This window comes from Malaclemys terrapin, chromosome 2 (assembly GCF_027887155.1).
Source record: "Malaclemys terrapin pileata isolate rMalTer1 chromosome 2, rMalTer1.hap1, whole genome shotgun sequence".
Classification (NCBI taxonomy): domain Eukaryota; kingdom Metazoa; phylum Chordata; order Testudines; family Emydidae; genus Malaclemys; species Malaclemys terrapin.
Window position 1 is genome coordinate 205,133,441 of NC_071506.1, and position 22,978 is coordinate 205,156,418.

General features: G+C 40.7%; 1 protein-coding gene across 5 annotated transcripts in view; it reads left to right on the forward strand.

The window, feature by feature from the left end:
* The window catches only part of MYRIP (myosin VIIA and Rab interacting protein), a 350,794-nt gene that overhangs the window by 174,251 nt on the left and 153,565 nt on the right, over positions 1-22,978 (forward strand). For all 5 annotated transcript variants that reach the window (XM_054019536.1, XM_054019532.1, XM_054019533.1 and 2 more), the window contains exon 3: positions 434-655. In XM_054019536.1, coding sequence (XP_053875511.1) covers positions 434-655 — 222 coding nt within the window. The remainder of the gene's footprint in view (positions 1-433; positions 656-22,978) is intronic.

A 22,978-nucleotide genomic window follows, 5' to 3' on the forward strand; every position in this document is an offset into this window, starting at 1 on the left:
GGGACCTTATGAATAATATAACCTCATGAATCAGATCACTTTTTTGAAATACTGTCCAACCAGCTCTTTCACTTTTGTACAGTGGTTTTCATCTTCAAAGCATTCTAAAAACAGCAATGAATCGTTAAAAAAAGCTACTAATTATTAACGAAGAAGAGAGCCACATATGTGAAGTCGTATGATTTGCTCCAGAACATGGTCTAGAGAGTTGGTGACTTGCCCAAGTGCACAGTCAGAGGCATGATTAGAATGCGGAAGCTCCTGATTCGCTGTTCTGTGGCCAGACTATGCATTTCTATCATGCATTTTTCCCAAAGAAGGTTGTTTTGGGGGCCTGATGCGGCTGTAAGAAGGGGGCTAAATGACGTACAGAGAGAACTCCAAAATGAGGATTATTTTGATTTGTCTTTTTGTTTCTTCTTTTTGGTTCCAGTGAAATGAAGCAGAAACTCGATGAAGAGGGTAACAAGTGCAGTATCCTTTCTAAGCAGCAGAAGTTTAATGAGCACTGTTGCATTCGCTGTTGCTCTCCTTTTACGTTTCTCATCAATAGCAAGCGGCAGTGCCAAGACTGCAAATACAACATCTGCAAGAACTGCAGCTCCTATCAGAAGAAGGACAAGGCATGGCTTTGCAATGTCTGCCAGCAAGCTAGGTAGGTGATTATTGTACCACTACCAGGTATAGAACAGCTGGACTGAAATCTTGACTTGACTTTTCCTCCAATTCCCTCTCTTTGTCAGCTGTTAACAGTGATGAGGTGAAAGACATAAGATACAGAATACTCTAGAGTGTCTAGAAGTTGATATTAAGGATTGCTTTGGGCCAGGAATGTTTTATTCTAAATCTGCTTTGCTGGATTGATAAACCAACAAGTACTAATTGGATTTAGTCTGCATAAAGGGTGTGATCCTTAAATATCTAGGTTACTAACATATAAGCACAGATGTGGCCAGCCATTTTGCAGCAATCACTTGAAAATAAGGCCGGGATGGTGAAGAAGGGTCTCTCACAGTAGATTATCTTGCAGTGAATTTGTCTGGAATGCTCTTCTGAATGACAGACTTTCCACAGAACACTAAATGCTTCAAAAATACATTCCAAACAATACCGTAATTTTCACAACTGGGACTAGTTCAAAAAATGCTGCCTAATGGAACCTTGGATAGAATTGCTTCCCCACCCCTTGGGCCTGAGATAACCAACCCTTTTAAACCAGCATGAAAAAAAACCCCAAACCAGTAAAAAGAGCCAGCCCACATAAAACAGCTCTTCAGGGCCAATCTTCCTGGGAGACATTTGGTCTTGCATGGCTCTGTTTCAATTATGGTAGTTTAACCAAAACAAACTTGGCCCAGGGTAGCCACGTAATCTCAGTCCTCCTCTCTCCTGGCGGGGAAAGGAGACCACCCTGATCCCTTTTCCAGGCTCCAATTCACTCCTGTCTAAGAGGAAGTACTGCTGTTTCTTATCAGGAGCTCTCCTTTAGCCCACTGAAAGACTTAGATATTAATGGCATCCCATGAACCACGGCTGTCAGCTTCACCCTTTGCCTGGTTGCTAGGTTAGGCTCTGGTGCCCCGATGCAGCATGAAATACCTTTTCCTGCCTCCCTACAGCACAAAGAAGGGGAGCAGCAGGGGCATAGGGAGAAGAGGAAGCAGCAGCCCCCCCCCCCACACACACACACACTGAAGTCCGCATTTATATCAAAGCAACCCCATTGGGCTTGATTCTGAACTTATTTACAACAGTGTAGATCAGGAGTAATTCCGGTGAGTTCAGTGGGGTTGCACTAGGGTAAGTGAGATCAAATCAGGCGCATTGTATTCCACATAATATAAAATCTTTTATAATATTGCTTGGTGGCCGTGTCATCTCTTTAACAGCTAGCAAATGTGATAGCCTACCTTCCTCCCTCCCTCACCCCCCATGTTGGTGATCAGTCCTGGAAGAAGGTATTTGTTTTTGTTTTGATCATCTACTGTGGTTTAAGCCTATGTTCCTGCAGGTTAAAAATATACAGAGGAAACTAATAAAAGATAATCAGTGTGGCTAGTTCGACAGAGTATTTGGTTATCTAATATAAAGCAAGAATATAAAATAGCTTTGACAATGGAAAACTCTTCTCTTCAGTCTGTCTACCTGTATTTTGTCCCCTTGTACTCAGAGTATGTTAGGTAAAGAGGAGGATTTTGTGGATAGTGTAGATAGTTATGGAGTAGATGCAATAAAACACTAGCAAATAGAAAAATAATTGCCTTTTGATAAGGGTTATTTCAGCAAGAGAGAATGGGAATGGAATGCTGCTGCTGTGTTTCAAAAGATTCAACCTTATGAAATCTGTCTAATTTCGAACTTGAAGCAAGGAATTAAATTATCCAGGTTTCATCAGAATCTGTTCTTTGCTCCCTTGACTTTTTGTTGAGTGTTAAAACCAATTTTTTGACAGTTTTGGATAGGAATGTGGGGGTTTGTGTTGATACTTCTATATCTATTGGTCATATCACTATTCCCAACTTTCAGTGTGGACAAAATCAAGTAATGTCATGAATCCACTTAGACACATTTTTTCACTTGGTGAAACTTCAGTGATGAAACATCCAAAATTCACAAAATGATGGGCAATATATTATAGATTAGAACAAAGTTCTAATTTCTGCTGTCCAGATGGGTTCAGACAAATAGAAAACTCTAAACTCAATAGGTATAAAATTATATTAACTGAAACTGCTAAAAAGGTGTAACAAAAATCAAAGTGAAACTCAGCTTGACAGCCATATATAGCAAACAGCAATCAACTGAAAGATTTTGACATAAATTGCATGAAGCATACAGCAAAGTGATGCAAAAGGCACTGGAAATACTGCTCTGTATTTCAAAGTATCCTGCAAAATTTTAAAAACTCTATGTATAAAAATATAGATCTATAGAGATGTGTTTTATGTAGACATAGGTACAGATGTATTAAATGTTGCTGACCAGATACCTATAATACAGCATTTATTAGTAGCATTCTGTGAAGTGTTTTTGTTTGTTTTGTTTTTTACTGAGAATTGATATTTTCATCTACTGCCTCAAGGGGACAGAAATCCCCAACATCAGCAGCAAGCTCATGGATCTCAATATCATCTGATGCTGGCTCTGAGGTTGGTAGCACTGGTGTTGCAAGATCAATAAAATAGCCAGTAGACTCCTCCCCTTTTATGCACAGATCCAGTCATCATTGAAAGAGACTTTTTTGCACTTTCAGCCTCTTTTATACTTTTTACCTTTAAAGGTAATGGGGATGAAAGTCCTTGCTGATGCAAGATGCTTCAGAATTCTGGGATTTTGACTTCAGGCATAGCCCTCAGTTGGGGTTGGTGCCTACATGGCAATAAACCAGGAGGCACTATGAATCAGAGACGCAGCTCCGAGCCACAGTTCTTTCTCCACTCCCTCTTTTCTTCCTGGGACAGTAATTTCCTGCCAGCCTACAATAATAGATTACTGGCTCTCACTGGCTCAACTACTTTGGTCAAGGCTATGCTTGTTTTTCACCCCACCTTGCCATGGGCTGTAGTTTGCCCACCCTTGATCTAGTCTGAGACCATAAACTTGTTTCCAATAGGCTACTGAGTAGCCTTAAGATAGTAATGTTGTTCGGACTGCTAAACTGGGCTGTTTATGGTAACCTAGAGGTAAAAGGAGGTACGTCGCGTACCAAACTCACAGGCCATTGAATGCCTAAATATGTCCTTTTTAAAAACTGTGTATTTGCTTATAACTGCTCACTGTCAATGCAGAATGGGGAGTTAGCAAATACCTATGATCCTCTGGTTAAATACTTCGTTTCAGAAGCATAGTACGGTGCAAAGGATATGTGGTTCATTTTGACAGAGTTCTCTCAGTTCACATCCTTTGTACGATGCTGTTCAGTCAGTACAGCAGGGCTTGGAGAGGAACATAAGGAAAATCTGAGCATCTTTTATAGAAGGACTTTTCAGAAAGACACTAGGCTCATTTAAAAATAGAATTTGTGTCTGCCACCTTTTTTTCCCTTGACTGTGAGACTGAAGATTAATCAGAGTTACCATGTAATTTATTATACAATAAATCTGAAATCTTGATTCTAAACTCAGTGATGCTTCTTACTGCTACTTGATCAAAAACAGCTTGGGATTCTGGCAATTGGAGCTTTCTAATCATAGCTGATAACCCTGCATGGAAAAAGTACGTGCCGCATCAAGCATGAAAACAAGACACTCAGGAAAGCAGTTTGAAAATATAATTTACAGCGGTCTTAAACCAAATCCTTGAGAGACTGTTGGGTTGACTTTGTCATCTAGTTGTGAGAAAAGTGTCAGGTCATGTGCTTGCTCCCCAACCATCAAGTGTGGAGAGTGCTGAAGAGAAAATACTTTCAAACCAAAGGTACAGGGGTAAGGCGTGTACTCCATTGCTCTAGAAACGCAACCCTTCCCTCTGGCCAATGCATGGAATAATAATAAGACTCCAGACCACTGTATAATTAAATCATTAGTAAAAGTATACTTACTCCTGCCTCAGCATGGGGGGCTGGCCTAGATGACCTCTCGAGGTCCTACATTTCTGTTATTACCTCCAAGAACTATGGCCGAAAATGTTAAGCACGTAAACGTTAGGAAATGGCAGAATTAAGGTTTCTCTGTGCAACCTTATTTCAGCCCTCTTGTGAGCATGCATTATGATCATGTGCCATTTTTGTCCACTGGACCCCAGCAATTGGGTAGTTTTTCAATGTTTCAATAAATAAGCAACTGAGAACAGGATTTTAAAATGGTAAGTGTTGGGAAATCTTAGCTATTGGCAGCTACTAGCTCCATCTATAATAACAGAACAAAATGAATATTGTTAATGTCTTCAGTGGTGGGCAATGCATGTGGTAAGAATTCATTTGGAAGCTTACACGCTTCCATTGCTGGGTGACCCAGGTGTATTCTGGCGTTCCATTTATTGGAGGAAGTGTTTGCTGGGAAACTGCTGCTGGAAAACACTTACGTACGTTTAAACTTCTGAAAACAAAAGCGCAGAGAAGCAAGTAGGACGGGCAGATCATGTTTTCCTTTACGCACAAACTTTCTCTGGCTCTTCTGCTTGCCATAAAAATGAAGAAGAAAAAGAATTCTAGCATTTTGCCAAAGACCCTCTTCTTGGAGTTGTGAACTCCTGCAAGTGCTGTGCCTCAGCATTACTTCCATACACCAGGCTTTGAGTCAGCAAAAGGTTGCATTCACCATGGTGTTTGCTCACTCTCACTTTTTCCTTAGAACTTCTTCACCCATCCTAGGGAAGAGACAGTTCAGAAGAGCGACAATAGTATTTTCTTTGACAAAAGAGCTAGAGAGCTCATGCGAATTCTTAGTTTAGTCACGCGAGCATTTCAGATTGCACTTTTTTCTCCTTTTCCCCTGCCTTCACCCTTGCAGGCAGGGGATGGGCAGCCAAGGTTGAGAATGCCGCTGAGTAATACCTGCAGTATTTATTTATTGGCTCAGCAAGGAAACAGTCTTGGATGAGTTTCATTTAACAAGGAAAATTCATAAGTACTTTATAAAAATTGTAATTTTTGGCACTGTAGTTAAATCAGCACATTTGTCACAGTCTCCCCAGGGTCACTGGTTTGTAACTCAGTTATAAATATTTGCTGTAGGCCAATGACCTGGAACCTGTCATGCATTATATTTCAGTGAATAGATTACTAACATCATTGCTGTTAATAATTTTGTAACCCAATTTATTGGCTCAGTTGTGTAATTAAGGAGTGATGTGGAGCTGCACTGGGAAAGGCTGTGGCCTGGTCTACAGTAGAAAATTAGGTCGGCATAAAAAAATCCACACTCTTGAGCAGAGTAGTTAAGCGAACCTAAGTCCTCATGTAGACAGTGCTAGGTTGATAGAAGAATTCTTCCATTGACCTAGCTACTGCTTCTCAAGGAGGTGGAGAACCCACACCCATGGAAGAATCCCTCCCATTGGCAAAGGTAGTGTCTACACTGAAGTGCTACAGCGGCACAGCTGTGCCACTATAGCATTTTAAGTGTAGCCACGCTCTGAGTCTTAGAAAGCGTAATATCTCCTGGGATTGCTCATTAGATGCGGTGCATCATTCAGTAGGGTGATGCTCCCATGCTCTCCCACAAATGACCCACCCCGACTCTGTAAGCTGATGCAAAGGGGAGAGGCAGATCGATTGTCCTGCCTCATTGCTTGTCCCTTTCTGGGTGATTTGCTCCTCAGAAGAAGCAACAACAGTGCTGTCTCTCTAGTCATGGGGACTGCTGTTGTGCCCTTGTACAAGACAGCACAAGGAGTGGAGGTTTCCTGCCTGGCTCCTGCATATCTGCGCAAGGGCACATCACCGTGTAACTCCATGCGAGTAAATGTGAGAGAAATACTTTAGATATGACTGATTGTTGAGATTATTTTTCTTTGGCTTCTTTCTCAAATAAGGTTAGTGTTAGCTTGGCAGCCCTACAGAATGAAGTCCTGGATCCACAGGACAACAAGAGCACTGTCAATGGCCACCCTGACCCACCCACACTTGTGAGCCCTGTTCTGGAAAAGAGCTGGAGTGAACTTTGTGCCTGACACAAATTACAAGCTGTTAAAAATACATGCCATACTGTTTCCCTTTTGTGGGGAAGGGCTGAATGACAGGAAGGGGGTGATTTTCTTGGTGGACTGGTGTCGTCACCCATCCTGTCTCATTTTGGTTCTTGACTTCCCTGCTGTGAGCAATGCAAAGAATTGAAAGATATTCAAATAAGCCAACTGTAACACCACACTCCTGGCTGGGCTGTTGGCAGCAGGGCTTGAACCTGGGATCTCTGGATCTTAATGCATGAGCCTCTACAGCTTGAGGTAAAAGACTCACTTCTCCTACCCGAGGGTGCAGCAGGCCTCTATGTGGCCTGGCCATCACCAGAGGGGACCAGGGGTGGCAGATTTGTATGTTTTTGGTGCTCTGAACGGGTCCAAGTCCCGCCCCTTCCCTATATTGCACAATATCACTATTATAAGAAAAATTTATTTAACTAAGAATATCAACTTTCTGTATTCAAAAGACTATTAATAAACAACCATAATAATCCTCAAAAGCAAAAAAGCTCTGTCTAATTCGCTATGTAGCCAAGATTGATGAAAACTCTTTATCTTATCTTTTAGATTTGCTGCATCTTTCTTTTGTATAACTTCAGTTTGCAAGCTGGGTGTTGAACTCAGACCATCACTTGATGAATTCTGCCTAGTGGGCGTTCCCCAGGTGTAAACACATTTGTAATAGATGCATAGACAATATTCCTAACTTCAGATACCAAAATGATACATGCATACAAATAGGCTAATCATATTCAGTGAATCATAAACTTTTCAATGATTGGCCAATGGGAGCTGCACGTCTGGCCCTTGTGGACGGGGCAGTGTGCAGAGCCACCTGGTTGCACCTCCGCCTAGGAGCCAGAGGGAGGACATGCCGCTGCTTCCGAGAGCCACCTGAGGTAAGCGGTGCCTGGAGCCACGGCAGGCAGGAAGCTTGCCTTAGCCCTGCTGCACTGCCGACCGGACTTCTAACAGGCATTCCAGTTGAAAACCGGATGCCTGGCAACCCTACTTTATGTAGTATAGGATCCATTTTATCATAGAACTTTAATATTGCTGGAATTTGTTTATAGCTGTGTCTGTATAGGTTCTCAGGAGAATTGAAGAAAACACTTTTTTTCCCCCTTTCCTCACATTCTATTAAGTGCATACTTTAGAAGTTTGTTGTATGTTTGTATTGAGATTTCTATTTCATTTACATTCCATTGCTTTTCTCTACAAAATGTGTTCTTTCCAGATAAGTTACGTTAAAATTCCAGGTTATTGTTGTTTAGTTTAAATATATATGGTATATTTTAATTTATTAGAATGTCTACTTGTAGTACTATTTAGTTGACTGTTTAATATTAAAGGAGAAAAACTATTTCTTTGTTTTTAGTATTCCCTGGTGTTGACCTTACTTGCATCAGTAATTAAATTGCTGTTTAGGGGGGGGAAAAAGAATATTGTCATATATATCTTCAGAGTCTCAATCTGGAGTTATTTTTGGTTGCTCTATACAACATTTAATCTGGTACTTATTGTGGTGTATGATTGAAGGATGATAAGGTACTAGTTAAATTATAACAATTCACATAATATAGCAAATTGTATTGTCTTAATAGAATTGGAATTTAAACACAGGAATTCTTTTTAAAATATGTACTGCAGTGGAACAGGTAGACAATTTATCAAGGTCTCTCTTATCTGCAATACACAGTATATTTGACCTTGATGAACCTGCACCATTACTAACATTGATGTAAAAATGTTGGATTTAGAGCAATTGTTTTTGATAATTGTGGAGGAAAAATAGTCTAAGGCCTAAACTTTGGTCAAGTAAACTGTATGTAGGGTCAGGTGAACTGTATGTGTGGCCTGGAAGAAGGAAAAAAAGGCGGGAGTGGGGGAGTAAAAGGAGAAGGGTAGACAGAAATCATAAAAGCAGAACTAACTATAGACATTATAAAAGTAAAATTAACCTTTGTAACAGATTATGATTAATAGATGTCAGGTGACAAAGCAAGAAACCGCAAAGGGGCAGACTGTGAAAAACAGGAAAGCTTGCTAAACTATATTCCCTTTTTTGGGGAATGTATTCCAAATAAGGTGACCAGATGTCCTGATTTTATAGGGACAGTCCCGATTTTTGGGTCTTTTTCTTATATAGGCTCCTATTACCCCCCAACCCCTGTCCCGATTTTTCACATTTGCTGTCTGGTCACCCTAATTCCAAATATGGCAATAATGTTAATAAGAAAGTATGCATTACTTAATTGTGGTTTTATGCTATATAAGCTATTTAAAAATCTGTAGTCGGGGGATTGGTAGTTCACTGGTACCCCCCGTGCATGCATGAAAATAAAAAGGCCTCAGGCGATTCTGATCCAAACACAACGCGTGGTCGTTTTTCCACAACAATGATGTTAAAACTTGCAACACAAAACACAAATCTGTGGTCGTTATGCAGGCAAAACTCCCATCAGAGAGTCAGTGGAAGTTTTGCCTGCATACGGGCTGCAGGAACAGTAATGAATAAAACCCTAATCCTGCAGTTGACTCTGCCTTGGGGAAACCGCATGGACTTCTGTGGGGCTGTGTGTGGGGGTAAAAGAGTCTGCTTGCACAGAGCCCCATTAAAGCCAATGAGAGTCTGCCCACACAGAATCAATTGCAGGATTGCTTCCACTATTTGTCCTATTGTTCGTTCTGATGCACAATATACAATCAGTAAGCTCTGAAGTATGTTTTGGTGTGTCCAGTTTTATGGAAGAAAATACCTTGTACAATACAGACCTTGTGATATGAGATAAAAATAACATGGACAAACTGAGACAATAGTGGCTATTTCATCTCTTTGGCATGTACTTTGATTTGTGCTAGATTGGCAGGTAATTTCCTTATAATCCCACTGAATTCTGCATTACTCAAGTTGGCTCCCTTCTATTCTGCAAACTCCATCTTGAACACATTCCGCCTAGAACTGTGCATAGTCACTTAATCTCCCTGTGCCTCAATTTCATCTGTACAATGGGGATGATGATACTTCCTTTGTCTCTTTGTTTGCTCAGCTTGCAAGCTATTAGGGGGCATGGCTTGTCTGTTACTATGGGTAGGTAGCGCACCAAGTGCAATGGGACCCAATCTCAGTGGGGCCTTCAGGCCTTCTTGTAATACAAATAATAATGACAGAGGTACGTTTAAAAGCACAGGTGGTATTAGATTGTCACCTTCAACAGCTGTTGTACAACTTAAGGGTATAATCATCATATTTAACTGAAGAAAGTGTTGGAATTGGTAAAGCCCTGCAACAGTACTTTAAGAAATAAGTAGTAGCTAATAATTGGACTCAGTGTTTGCTTACTAATACATTCAGATGTAACAAAACAGTTGGTTTCATGACTTGGCTGCAGAAAGCTAAATAGGGCATCATACTGGTTAATAATCTTGTTTTGCATTCAAGTAGGTGAAGCCATCTGCTAGGATGGAGCCAACATATTTTTGGATGGTCTGCTTAAGCCACAGCTTAGAGCTCTGTGTAAAACTGGATTTCTTACAGTTGTATGAGATGTGGATATGAGTATCTGTGCTGCATACTGTATTTGCTCTGCCACTTTGAGAAAACTCTCACAGGAACTGGCAGCGTGCAGTGCCGAAATATGGCATGTGCAATGATCGTAGAAAATGTTACCACTTCTTTGGGCTAAGCTAGAACTGAACTAGAACTACCATGACTTTGGTAATCTGAAATGTCAGGACATGAAAAAGGTGCACAACATTTTCATCCTGTCATGTTTTAGTGGCAGAAAATACTGCCTCCACTGTGATGTGTTTTTAAATCCACTAAATGACACAATTTATGTTACACCTTAATGATTTGCTGATCAAAATAAATATCAAGAAAGCCCATGTTTCCAAGTTATAAAGTTGTATATCCAGTATAATGTGTAGGTTCAGAACCATCCAAAATGCATTCTCCTATTCCTCTTAGTAACCCATAGCCCCAGTTCTGACCCACGCTCCCTTTGCTCAGGGTGTGCAAGGGGAGCACAGAAGCAAGGTGCTCTCCTCACAAGAACCAGGGAAGTCTATTCTGTTGTCTTTGGTTGAGTTACGTTTGGATGGCTTAAAAGAAATTTTCACACTGATTGCTTTGGTACGTTGGTCTCTGCGGTTTCTCTGGTATTCTGATCTATTTTAGTTATTTCTAATATATGCACTGTGAAAATCTCTATTCTGCTAGACAGAATCAAGCTATACTTGCATAAGACACAACAATCTGCAATGCTGCCGTTCATTTTGGGGGAAAGCATCTAAAAATGGAATTAGCAGAAGGGAGAGGAGAGCAAAAAAGGGGGGATTACTGCAGTGATTAAATATTATGATGTATTATGTGTTTGTTTATTAATAATAATAATAATAATTAATAATAAAGTTGTTTAGGATAGTCAAGACTGGAGAAGATTGACATATTCCAGAGAGTAGGCGGCATGGCTTAGTCTTGAATTCAGATGTGGTTCTATTTCTGGCTCTGCCACTGAGCAGCTGGGTGACCTTGGACAAGTTTCCGTGACTCTGTTTACCCGTGTGCAAAATGGGGGGAAAGATACTGTCCTCTTTTGCAAAGTACTTTGAGTTCTATAGATGAAAAGCATTATATGAGAATTAGGTGGTGGCATTAATAAATTAACTATAAACACTCAGGAGAAGTGTCACTGTAATAGATCAGCTTGGTGAAGACCTCTGTTCAATGTACGGCTGCAGTCAAAAAAAGCAAATACTAGTGTTAGGATGTATAAAGAATGGAATTGAAAAGAATACAGAAAGTATTAGAATGCAGTTATATATATCAGTGATATTCCTTCACCTGTGTCCAGTTCTGATCACCCCGAAAATATCTCAGAAAAAGAGAGTGCTCAGAGAAGGGTGATAACACTGATTGGAGGGAAGGAAAAACTTCCATATGAACAGAAAGCAAAAAGTTTGAAACTATTTAATTTAGAGAGGAGATGAATAAGAGGGGCTATAATAGAGTTATTTAAAATAACAAATAGTAAGTATAGAAAAGGTACATTGGGTCTTCCTATATACCCATTTCTTAATATAAGAAAAAGGGAACATTCAAGGAAACTGAAAGATGACATGTTTAAAACTGATAATAGGAAATACTATTTTAATCAGTATGCTTAAAAGGCTTAGGCATTTGTATGGAGGATGAGAACATCCACAGTTATAACAGATAGGATAGAAAATATAAGGGATTAACTTTCTGACAGGTTAGCAGGAAAATTCTCTTTTTGGCAGATTATTCTGTAATTGCCCTTTATAGGATTCTTGCACCTTTTTCTGAAACATTTGGTACTGGTTACTCTTAGAGACAGGATACCCGACTAGAAGGGCCACTAGCATGGCAGTTCCACGGTTGGATCAGTGGAAGTGGAGTCATGGGAAGAAGGGTATGTAGAACAAGGAAGAATACAAGATGTAAAAATCCACTTAAAATACTGAAAGAAAAAAGTGTAAAGTAATAAGGGATTACAAATCAAGGAGTAAAAACAATAAAGACATTTCACCAGAGTATTCTGTCCAAGCCTTATGTTCTCTGCTGTTTGGTAGTATCAGTTCCTCCTTGTTGAAGGAAATGTTAAGGGCTCAGTTAATATTTTGCCTATTAGTACAAGGGATCCTACCTAGAGTGAGTTGATTCTGACGTTCTAGATTCAGTGATGGTCTGACAATTCTTATTCTACATCCATGCCTCATCAAACTTTTCAACTTCTTAGTTCTCATTCCCAAATTTGTGAAGGATGTTGAGTTAATGACCCTGGAAAATAAAGTAATCCTTGTCTCCTGATGGTCTGCTAATGAGGCAAAACTTTCATGCACTTTCAAGAAATGAGAGGGTAGTTTGCTACCATACTCATTCAGTCCCCTTGGCCTCTGGTGAGCCCTGGTCTACACTACAGGGTTAGGTCTATGTAAGCTGTCTTTCGTCAACCTAGCTGTGGAAGTATCTTCACTTAAATTTGGCTCCTGCCAATGTAAGCGCCTCTCTATGCGGATTTAGTAACATCACTTCCCCAAGAGGCATAGAGTCACGGTTGATGTAATTAGGTTGGCACAATGCAGCATAGACACTGTATTGCTTAGGTTGACTGTTAGTGGCTTTCTGGAGCCATCCGACAATGCCTCACGCTGACAATACAATCAATACAAGTACTCCTAGTAAGGAAATGGAGCACCAACACAAGAGCCAAGTATGCACACACATAAGTGATTTAATAACTGCAGTGGCTGTATGCCGATGTAAGTTAGATGACATAATTCTGTAGTGTAGTCATAGCCTGAAACTGCTAACTGGGGTGACAATTACTGCTAACTGTGAGGGACTCTGTCTTTATTATAAACACTGATGTGCTAGGAACTGGGCTGAGGCTACTAACTCATTTCACATAGGTCACTATGTATAAAGGACTTTCACTCTCCTGGACCTGATTGGACTTGGATCTGGGACATATAGCACAAGGGTTTTCTCTCATCACAAATTATCCAAACCAACAAGTGTTTAACCCTTTTAGAACAAATTCTCAAAATGGGGTTCCTTTGTGTGCATGCACAACTGTGTGTGTGTATAAAAGCTAGAATTTATATGTACCAGTTATGTGTATTTGGGTTTCTATCTGTGAATTCTGACATTTGCGCAAATTATGATCTGTAAAAATTACAGGTGTAAGTGCTTTTGGAGGGGACCGAGAGAGGTGAGAATCAGCATCTTTGATACAAAGCTCCATGCACTCAGATGAAAGCAGGAGGTGAGAACCTTTGGAAAATGTGGGGCTTAATATTTATCAAAGCTATTAAATTACCATGAACTTTTCTTTATTCTTTCCCCATCAATATTTAAAGTCTGTCTTTAGTGTAAAGGCACTGGTTAGTTATGCATTCTTTCACCATGTACACAGTGCTTGAATTATCATAGGTAACTACTGCTATTTAATTATTGCTGACCTGTGAAAGAGTTGAAAATTCAATGTTCAATTCTTAATTAATGGTGACATCATGGCATGTTTCTGGATATTTTGTATTACTAATAAAAGAATATTTTTTCCTTGGCTAAACAAACTGGAATATAGAAAGTAGCCATCTCATAAGTCATTTCTTTTTCCATGCATGCAAAATCAGATTCTTTTTGGTCTGCAGTGTCTGTTTTGCTGCCCGCCTTCCTTGCCACATATACCATCTGGATTCTGTTTTGGTGAAGGAACAGAGGGATGGTTGGGCCTGTTGAGCCCTTTATGTGTGGGGGCACAAGGATATTTAGGGCCCTTGCACAGCCCCAATGGACTTTGATGATCAAAAAGAATCTAACCTCATGTGCATGGGGCACATGCACATCAAGAGTGGAATCCATCTGGACAACACATCTCGAAGAACCACAGTTATGGGTAAATAACCATTCTTTTCCTGTTAGCAAAGTTATAAGGTTTAGGGATCCTGAAATACCATATAAATTAAAAGCAAGGCTTGGCTGCTCTGGTAAATTGAAAATGAAACTTGCTTTGTAAAATTAAATCAGTAATCATAACGAAATGTACAAGAAATTCTACCTTAGTTGAGAATTATCATCAGCACCTTTGGGGTGGAGTCTGCTTTGTTTTTGTGGTTTTATGTTCTACATTGAATGCTGCTTAGAAGCAAGTATTTTTCACTACTTTTCTCTGTGGGATTTGTTAATTCAACATATATTGATAAAGTCTTGTTTAACTGTTGTGAGACCAAAACGAAGGGAATTTATGGTTTATTTCAATCTCATTTTAACTGGGATAAATTTGGACATGTCGTTTCATAGCACCTCAGGAAAACATGAGCCTGAAATGAGAGCATCAGAGACACTTTGAACCAGATCCTCTGCTGCCATATATCAGCATAGTACCACTGAAGTCAATGGATTTAAAAAACATTGCAACGAAGTATTTTAGGGGAAAGTATTTTAAAAAATTGGTTTAATCTAATCTATCACAAATACTAAAATACAGCATTCATAATCGTATGCTTATCGCATGGCATCTATATGGCAAAGTATGTTTGAATTTCATTAAAATTTGATCTTAACTCTGAATTTCCTGAGTTTACAATGCTTGTTTTGGGTATAATTACAACATCACTAATAATTTTTTATCCTTAAATTCCCAATCCAGACACTCAACTTCAACTTCATCTTAAAGTAGTTTTTTGTCCGGGAATACACACATAGGCACACAGGCCTGCTAGTCAGTTTTACCAAACTAAATATATATGCCCAGCTACCCTTCAGCCTGTCCTTTACATATTGGCTGAGTTCTTACATGTGTGTACCACATAATATGTATGTATAATTGTCCCCCTCTCTCCCACTATTTGTATACTGCTCATTTCTTAGATTGTATTGCTCATTGGGCCTGGGACCCTATTTGCCTCTGTTTGTACATACTGGTTGGGACCTCTGGGCACTATCAAGAAGCAGCAGTCCAGTAGCCACTAGGAAAATTTTACAGTAGGGGAAAAAAGAGTTTGGGTTCCAAGGTCACCTGACAGTTTTCAGGCTGGCAGGATCTGGAAACACTATGGAATCAGTCTGCTCATTTGTCAGACTTGGGGAGAAGGGCGCAAGAAGAGAGGGCAGGAGTCAGTGTCTTTGATTGGCCAACTCACGGAATGTTGTAAATAGTCCGCAGAGGGCGCTGTATGTGGTCATCTTTCCTGAAGGCTAAGGGTGCCGCAACGTGGGCCTTTTGCATTTGAAGGTGGTGAAGAGACGATGATGAGGATCCCTGTAAACACCTCCTTTTCAGAAAAGGAAGCTAAAAATTAGTAAGGTGTGGAAATCACTAGACCAAGCAATCAGCTAAATATGTTTTTTTGTGGGAGGCACCCTTAAGACAGCATTTAGCCAGAGCATTTATCCACGGAATTCTTTTTAATTCAATTGTATAATCAAGCATTTTAAAGTGATGGATATAAGGTTAACTGATTTTGACATATGTTAGTTTTTATTAGCATACACTAGCTGAGCCCTCAGTTTTCCTCACACTATGTGTGCAACCATTAATCCCTGATAAAACCTAGAAATTAGTAACTCACTCCAGAGAATCCTGACATCATTAACCCTTACAACAAAGGCAATTTCCAGAGTGTCAGCCAGATTAGTTCTTAGGGGGGATATATTGTGTACACAGTGTGCTGTATGCCTGCAGTCTCCCAGAGATGATGATGCCCATAAGGAGATCTTTTGTTCTAAAACAAAATTATCTCGAAAGGCCCTTATTTAGTGAATCACAGGACGTGTACAGTTGAAGAGCCGGTTGAAATGTTTCAGGATTGTTACATTAATTAGAAATTAATTGACCTTGAAAATGCTGGATTCATATTTTAAAGTGCAAATTGTGAGCTCATGTAACTGGAGCTATGCACCTGGGGAGTTCTGTGGGGTCCAGTAAAGAAGTAGTCTCTCACTACCACCAGAATGCAGAGTGGTCAAAGAGAGACTCCTGGGAGCTACTGCATACTCCCTCTAAGTGGGGAATACTGTACAAACTTGCCAGTTGTGTCCCCCTCCAACCCATGCCCACAATGTGCTAGGCAGAGTCCAGCTCTGTGCTGCACAGGGAATCTGCATTTTTTTTTTTAAATGGAGATATCCCATCTCCTAGAACTGGAAGGGACCTTGAAAGGTCATCAAGTCCAGCCCCCTGCCTTCACTAGCAGGACCAATTTTGATTTTGCCCCAGATCCCTAAGTGGCCCCCCCTCAAGGATTGAACTCACAACCCTGGGTTTAGCAGGCCAATGCTCAAACCACTGAGCTATCCCTGACCCCCTTCCCCCCCCCCCCCCATTGTGCCGAGTCCTAACAGTTTATCCTCCTCTTCCATGGGCCAGAGCCCTTTATGGTTCCTTAGGATATTTTTCCTCCAAAACCATTGTGGAAGTTGGGGAAAGCGCAGACATCTTAGTCTTCCAGGAAGAGCACGAGTCCTGCTAACACTTCTATTTAATAACGCAAGACTTTAATGCAGGGCCTGGGCGAGTGGGAAAAACTGTGAGAGGTTATTTTGACCTTGTGTTAGATAAGAATGGAACGGAGACTGTAGCAGAAAATTGCTGAGAAAAGTAAGATATCAGGAAGGAATATGTATAAACAAAATGCAGCTGTTGATCATTACTGTATGTAACAAAAGGTATAAAAGCTTGCCCTAATTGTTTATCTAACGGAGACCTGCCTCAGGAGGGGGAATCGCTGTCCTTGTGTACTCTCCTGTGCATATTGCAATTGCTCCTAATAAAGCTGCCTCTGGCTTGTTGCTTCAAACTCAGAGTGAGGACTTTGTTTTCCTCCACACCATTTACACTGTTACATGTGAACAGCTGTCAAGTTATATACACATAGATTTAGAAAGCATCTTAAATGCAGTGGTTGGTACAGGTGTCTTTCTCTTGAAGATAGAATTGGAAATACTTCAGACTTGTAACCACTAGCTGTGAACAGCAATACTAAATATGCCTTTTCTGTAGCTAATGTGCTTTGCAATTAGGGATAGTGTCATCTTAAAAGGCTCTTGTGTTCTCACAAGAATAAAAGTGAGAATTTAATTTGTCATTTAAAATGCTTAGCCACACAAATAAATCCCCCACTGTTCTTATTCTTCAGAGACACCTTTCACTCAAATAGATAATGAAGCTCTTGTTGCTCTGTGTTTTTAATATGAAGCTATGAGATCACGTTTACATTTTTCATGAGATGGACCACAACCCATACTGCTTCTCTGCTTTTAAGAAAAAGATGGGTGGTAGACGTCCCCTGTCTACCTGTCAAAGGCAGCTGCATACTTGATGGTCTGGAGAGTAGGAGACAGACTGATTTTTATTTTGCCCATTTTTTTCTGGATCCTATGGAAATGAATGCATGCAGGTTTCTTACACTGTTTATGGCAGCAAAAACTAAGACAACATGTCTTCTACTACACCTGTGATTTCTGAAGCCCTTTCTTGCTGTGGCTAAATTCTCTGGAGCTGTTCTTCAGATGCCCTATATTTGTGGGCCCTAATGTCTGCTTGTGAATTTAAACATTCTCACAGTGCCCTCCGTTTTTAAAATTTGAGAGTAAATTTGTTTGTGAAAGTAAAGGACTAGTCATGCTGGATTGTACAATACTAGTGTTTCCTCCCCCCGTATTGTATCTGCATGTTGTACTTCAGCCATGACCTGCCGCATCCTTTTCATACTAGCTCAAGCACTGCCAGTGGAGATTTGCCATGATGTTATGTCCACAAATAGGAGACTAGGATGAAACAACAAAATTTGTTTCATTTGCAACCTAAATCAGGTTTTAAATTGGGGTCTCCATAAGTGCTGCTGGTGGTATCTGTAGAGTTGCCAAACCCACACAAACACAAACACCCTTGCCCTGCCCCTTCTCCGAGGCCCCGCCCCATTCACTCCATCCCCCTCCCTCCATCACTTGCTTTCCCCCATCCTCACTCACTTTCACCGGGCTTAGGCAGTGTGGGCTCTGGCTGGGCAGAGCTTAACTTGGGCGGCTCCCGGGTGGCAGCACAGCAGGGCTAAGGCAGACTCCCTGCCTGCCCTGGCCCCATGCCACTCTCAGAAACGGCTGGGACATCCCTGCGACTCCTGCGGGGGCTAAGGGGGCTCCGCGCGCTGCCCCTGCCTGCAGGCACTGCCCCCGCAGCTCCCACTGGCCGTAGTTCCCAGCCAATGGGAGCTATGGAGTTGATACTGGAGGTGGGGGCAGCGCGTGGAGACCTCCTGCCCCTCGCCGGGGCCACAGGACGTACCGGCCACTTCCGGGAGCAGCGCGGGGCCAGGGCAGGCAGGGAGCCTGCCTTATCCCCGCTGTGCTGCCGGACTTCTAGCGCTTACAATCTCCCAGATTGGATTCAGTAGCCTCCGGGAGATAGAGCCTGATTCTGGGAGACTCCGCGAAACCGAGAGGGTTGGCAACCCTAATCATGTGTCTCTATAGAGGCAGAATTCCACCATTATCTCAGAAATCTTTCCTGATGTGACTTTGGCATGCAGTGAAAATATTACCCTAAAATAAAACAAAAGGAAAATACACGGTGTTGACTGGTAAGTAGTTTACCATTTTTGTTGGTATTCAATCATATTTGTACATTCTCAGGGTAGGATTGGACCTACCCTGAGCAGCAAAATATATTTTGCTATTTTCATAATTTGCAGACAGTTTTCATTGTTGGTGTTTTAGCCAACAACATTGCTCAGTTGCTGGGGAATGTACATGCTCCTTACTTGAGTTACATTCTTGTCCCTCCTCATTGGTGAAAGACAATGGGGAGTTGTTAGGCTGATCAGTGAGTTGATTGTCAGCAGCTCCCTTAAATCTTGTTAGTCACGAGTTCAACAAGCCATCTCTTGGCACAGATAATCTCACTTCCTTGATTTTGAATTTTCTACTTTTGGGAAAGATTGTGACAAGACTGCCCCAGCAATATCTGGAATCCTCAATAGGATTGATCCATTGACTGATCAAACATTGGACAAATATTTTAAAGCACTAATTTATTACAATAGTGACAACAGTAACAAAAAAAGAGTAAGACTATATGGCCTTCAATAGGCTTAGCCTTAGATAGATACGTGTGCCAAATCACAAAAACCAAATTACTTAGCCGAGTTATTTTCACTCAGAAAAATGCAAAATACAATGATATGAAGTTCTAAAAAATCAAAATAATTGTTACTTTTTAATCAGTATTAGGTTAGCATTTAAATGTGGATGTTCAAAACTGAAGAGCTACAAAAGAAAAATGAAATAAGCACATAAAACATAGCAACTATGAAAGAAAAATCCATTTTTAAATGCACTTATGCTAGGTAGGCAGCACTCCAACTCTTGAAGCATCTTGCTTTTCCTTTATCAGCTTCAGCTGCTTCATTTATATCTTTGTTGTTGTCGTCGTCGTTGTCATCAAATCCATTAGTATCTTCTTCTTACTCTTCATCTGATGTATATTGAGTCAACTCTTCATCTTCTATTTTCTTCTCTAACCTTAAACTGTGATGCATGCTTCCTGGCAGTGGAGATCGTCAGTCTATTTCTGGTTTTTGAATGGATGATTCGACCAGTTTTGTTCTGCATGTTCAGTAGTTCATGGAAGTGTTAAAAGAATTTCTGACCCTGTAGCTAGCGTGCAAGGAGGACACAACTCTTTCCACTATGATGACGGAGCAGGTAGTTTTGATTCAGCTGCTGGGATTGCACTCCACGTTGTTTTATGACTGAACAGACTGCTTCTTGCTTTATAATTTTCTACCTCTGTCAGAACTGTTTGTTCATTTGTATATCCTTTAAAATTTGCAACAGCCACTATGCGGTTACAAGCTGAATCGAATTTATCATCAGAAATGTCTTGGCCCTGAAAGTGTGGATCAAGAAAGTAGGCAGCATTATGTGCAGGAGTGCTCACTTGATTTTTTCCATGATATGGTTGAGGTACCATTAAAAGCAGTTAATATCGCAGCCCCAAAACTGAGACACCCCTCAAAATGCAACACAGGAAAATTTCTGATTTTTTTTTTTGTAACGACTTACAAACAAAACTGGACTTTGACTGAAAAAAGCTTTAGAAAACTCATATTTAAAGATGATAAAGAAACGTTGACATTAAAGAATCATAGCATGCACTCCAGATCTTGTCCCTTCCCTTTTATTGATTAAGTAGTAGAATAGGTGTCCTGAATTTAACAGAAGTAGTAGAATATGTGTCCTGAAATTAAAAATGAAGTATTGCTAAATGGTAAGTGTGATGCTGACAGGTCCGCTCAGGTCAGAGTCTCAGAACAATTCACTTTTGTGAAATGCTAAAAGATCATGTTAGTGTGTTCAAGCCAATTCACATGTTAGAATAGAACAAAGGTGGATGTTATCACATTACATTTACATGGCATATGCCCTGGTAATTACATTTGCACTAAATTAATGAAAACTGAAGACAATAACATGATCATTTCATTACTTATCTGTAACCTATTGAATGCTATCTCTTTACATTATGTATCTGCTTGTTCTTCTTCTTCATATATATATATTTTTTTTTTAATGGAGATATTCTATCTCCTAGAACTGGAAGGGACCTTGAAAGGTCATCAAGTCCAGCCCCCTGCCTTCACTAGCAGGACCAAGTACTGATTTTGCCCCAGACCCCCAAGTGGCCTCCTCAAGGATTGAACTCACAACCCTGGGTTCAGCAGGCCAATGCTCAAACCACTGAGCTATCCCTCCCCCCTTCTTAATTAGCCCTAGATCAAAATGACATATTGGTGTTTAGATGTGAATTCACTTCATGTATGAAACTTCCAGGGAAACTAATGAAAGATTGTTTGGATGGCTGTAACTAAATGCATACTGGTACTGTTTCTGCTATTCTGCACTCTATTGTCTAAATTGCTCATCGAGACGGGATATTAACTTCAAAGCATGGGTCTTTGCATTCAACAATGGAAAATCCACAAACTTTATCTGTGTTTAGACAACAAAGCAAGAGCCCAAGCTGTGCTGAGAACACTTGCCAGACTGTTTTGAACTATAAGACGGAACCCTGGGAGTGATTCTGCATCTCTGGACTGATGAATTCTGACAAGGTGGAATTCTGAGGAAGTGGCCAGAGGTCCCCAAAGCCATTTTGGATAACCCTGAGAGACTTATGGAGAAGTAGCAGAGCTGTGATAGTCACCTGTAATGTATTTTACGTGCTTTAACTTCTCAATAACTCTCATTTCTTAGCTAATAAATCCTTAGTTAGTTTATAAGAGAAATTAGCTACAGCATCGCCATTAGTGTGAGATCCAGAGCATCCGATGACCTGGGATAAGTGACTGGCCCTTTGGGGTTGGGAGTGACCTAATATGTGGTGACTTTTGGTTTTAATAACCTTTCATCACAAAGTCCTGTTTGTTTGTGTGGTAAAGTAGGGGCTGGAGAGCCTAAGAGGGACTGTCTGTGGCTCCATAGTAAGACTAATATAGTGATCCAGGCATTCACACTTGTTACTGGTTTGGTGAAATCTAGTAATTGAATATACCACCAGTTTGGAGTGTCTGCTCTGTTTTCTGACAGTCTGTCCTGAGTTTGGCACTCACAGCCGTGTGCCACTCTGGACAGCATGACAGTAAGATTAAAAAGTTTGTTAGTTATAGTTTAATGTCTTAAAATTATTGATAGTGAATGAGTGTAGATGAGGTAACACTTAGGCCAAGGCCTTGCTGGCATAAGTGTGGTTTTGCCAATTCTTCTTTTCCATAGAATTGATGATCTGCTTAAAATGGTGTCATTGGTGACAGAACGAAAGTAACATGTTGTGCTGGAAGTTTTGAAGTAAAAACACACAAACCTGTGTAAATAAGAAGTTTTTTAGCAGGAAGACCCAGAAACAGGGTGACACAAAACAGCATGACATAAAAACAGCATAACAGCAAAAATGCAGAAGTTGGGTAAACTGAAACTTGTGTATGTGTAATGTACAGGTTACATAAAACCCAAAGGCTTGATGTGCTAAAAGCTGATTGGAGAAAAGTTAGGTAATATGTAATGTGTACATGTATTAAAAGATTCATGGGAACAAGGCCCAGATTGGAGGGAAAAACACCAGTCCAGAAACTGAAGGACAGGACTGAAGAATCAGATCAAGAAATCAGAGGAGACGATGACCATCATGGAAGCAGGGCCGGCTCCAGGGTTTTGGCCGCCCCAAGCAGCCCCTCCCCCCCCCCCCCCCCCCCCAAAAAAAAAAGCCGCGATTGGGATGGCAATTCGGTGGAAAGTCCTTCGCTCCGAGCGGGAGTGAGGGACAGTCCGCTGAATTGCCGCCAAATAGCTGGACGTGCCGCCCCTCTCCCGAGCAGCCACCCCAAGCACCTGCTTGCCAAGCTGGTGCCTGGAGCCGGCCCTGCATGGAAGACAGAACTTCCCAGTGCCCCAGAATGTGGTAACTTGGGCCACTTACCAATTGTGTCTTGTCTGTTATAGTCTGGCATAAATATACATTCAGATACTATAACGGACAATAATTCTGTCTGAAAATGTATAAATAAAGGAAAAATTTAATAAGGCTAAATTGGGTGGATTTGTGACTGTTTCCCCACTTTGCCCCCTAACAATACTATTTTGTCTATTATCTTTTTCTCGTCAGCTTTTGTAAGTGGACTGTATTCAGTAGTCTTGCAAATATGTTCTTGGAATCAGTCAATGTAGAACTACAATTTTCTGTATTCTGAATGGACTGGTTCAAGCAATGAAGAGAATTTTGAGTTTTGTATCCAAAAGACTTAATCAAAAAGCATGTCGGTATGGATTATTCAG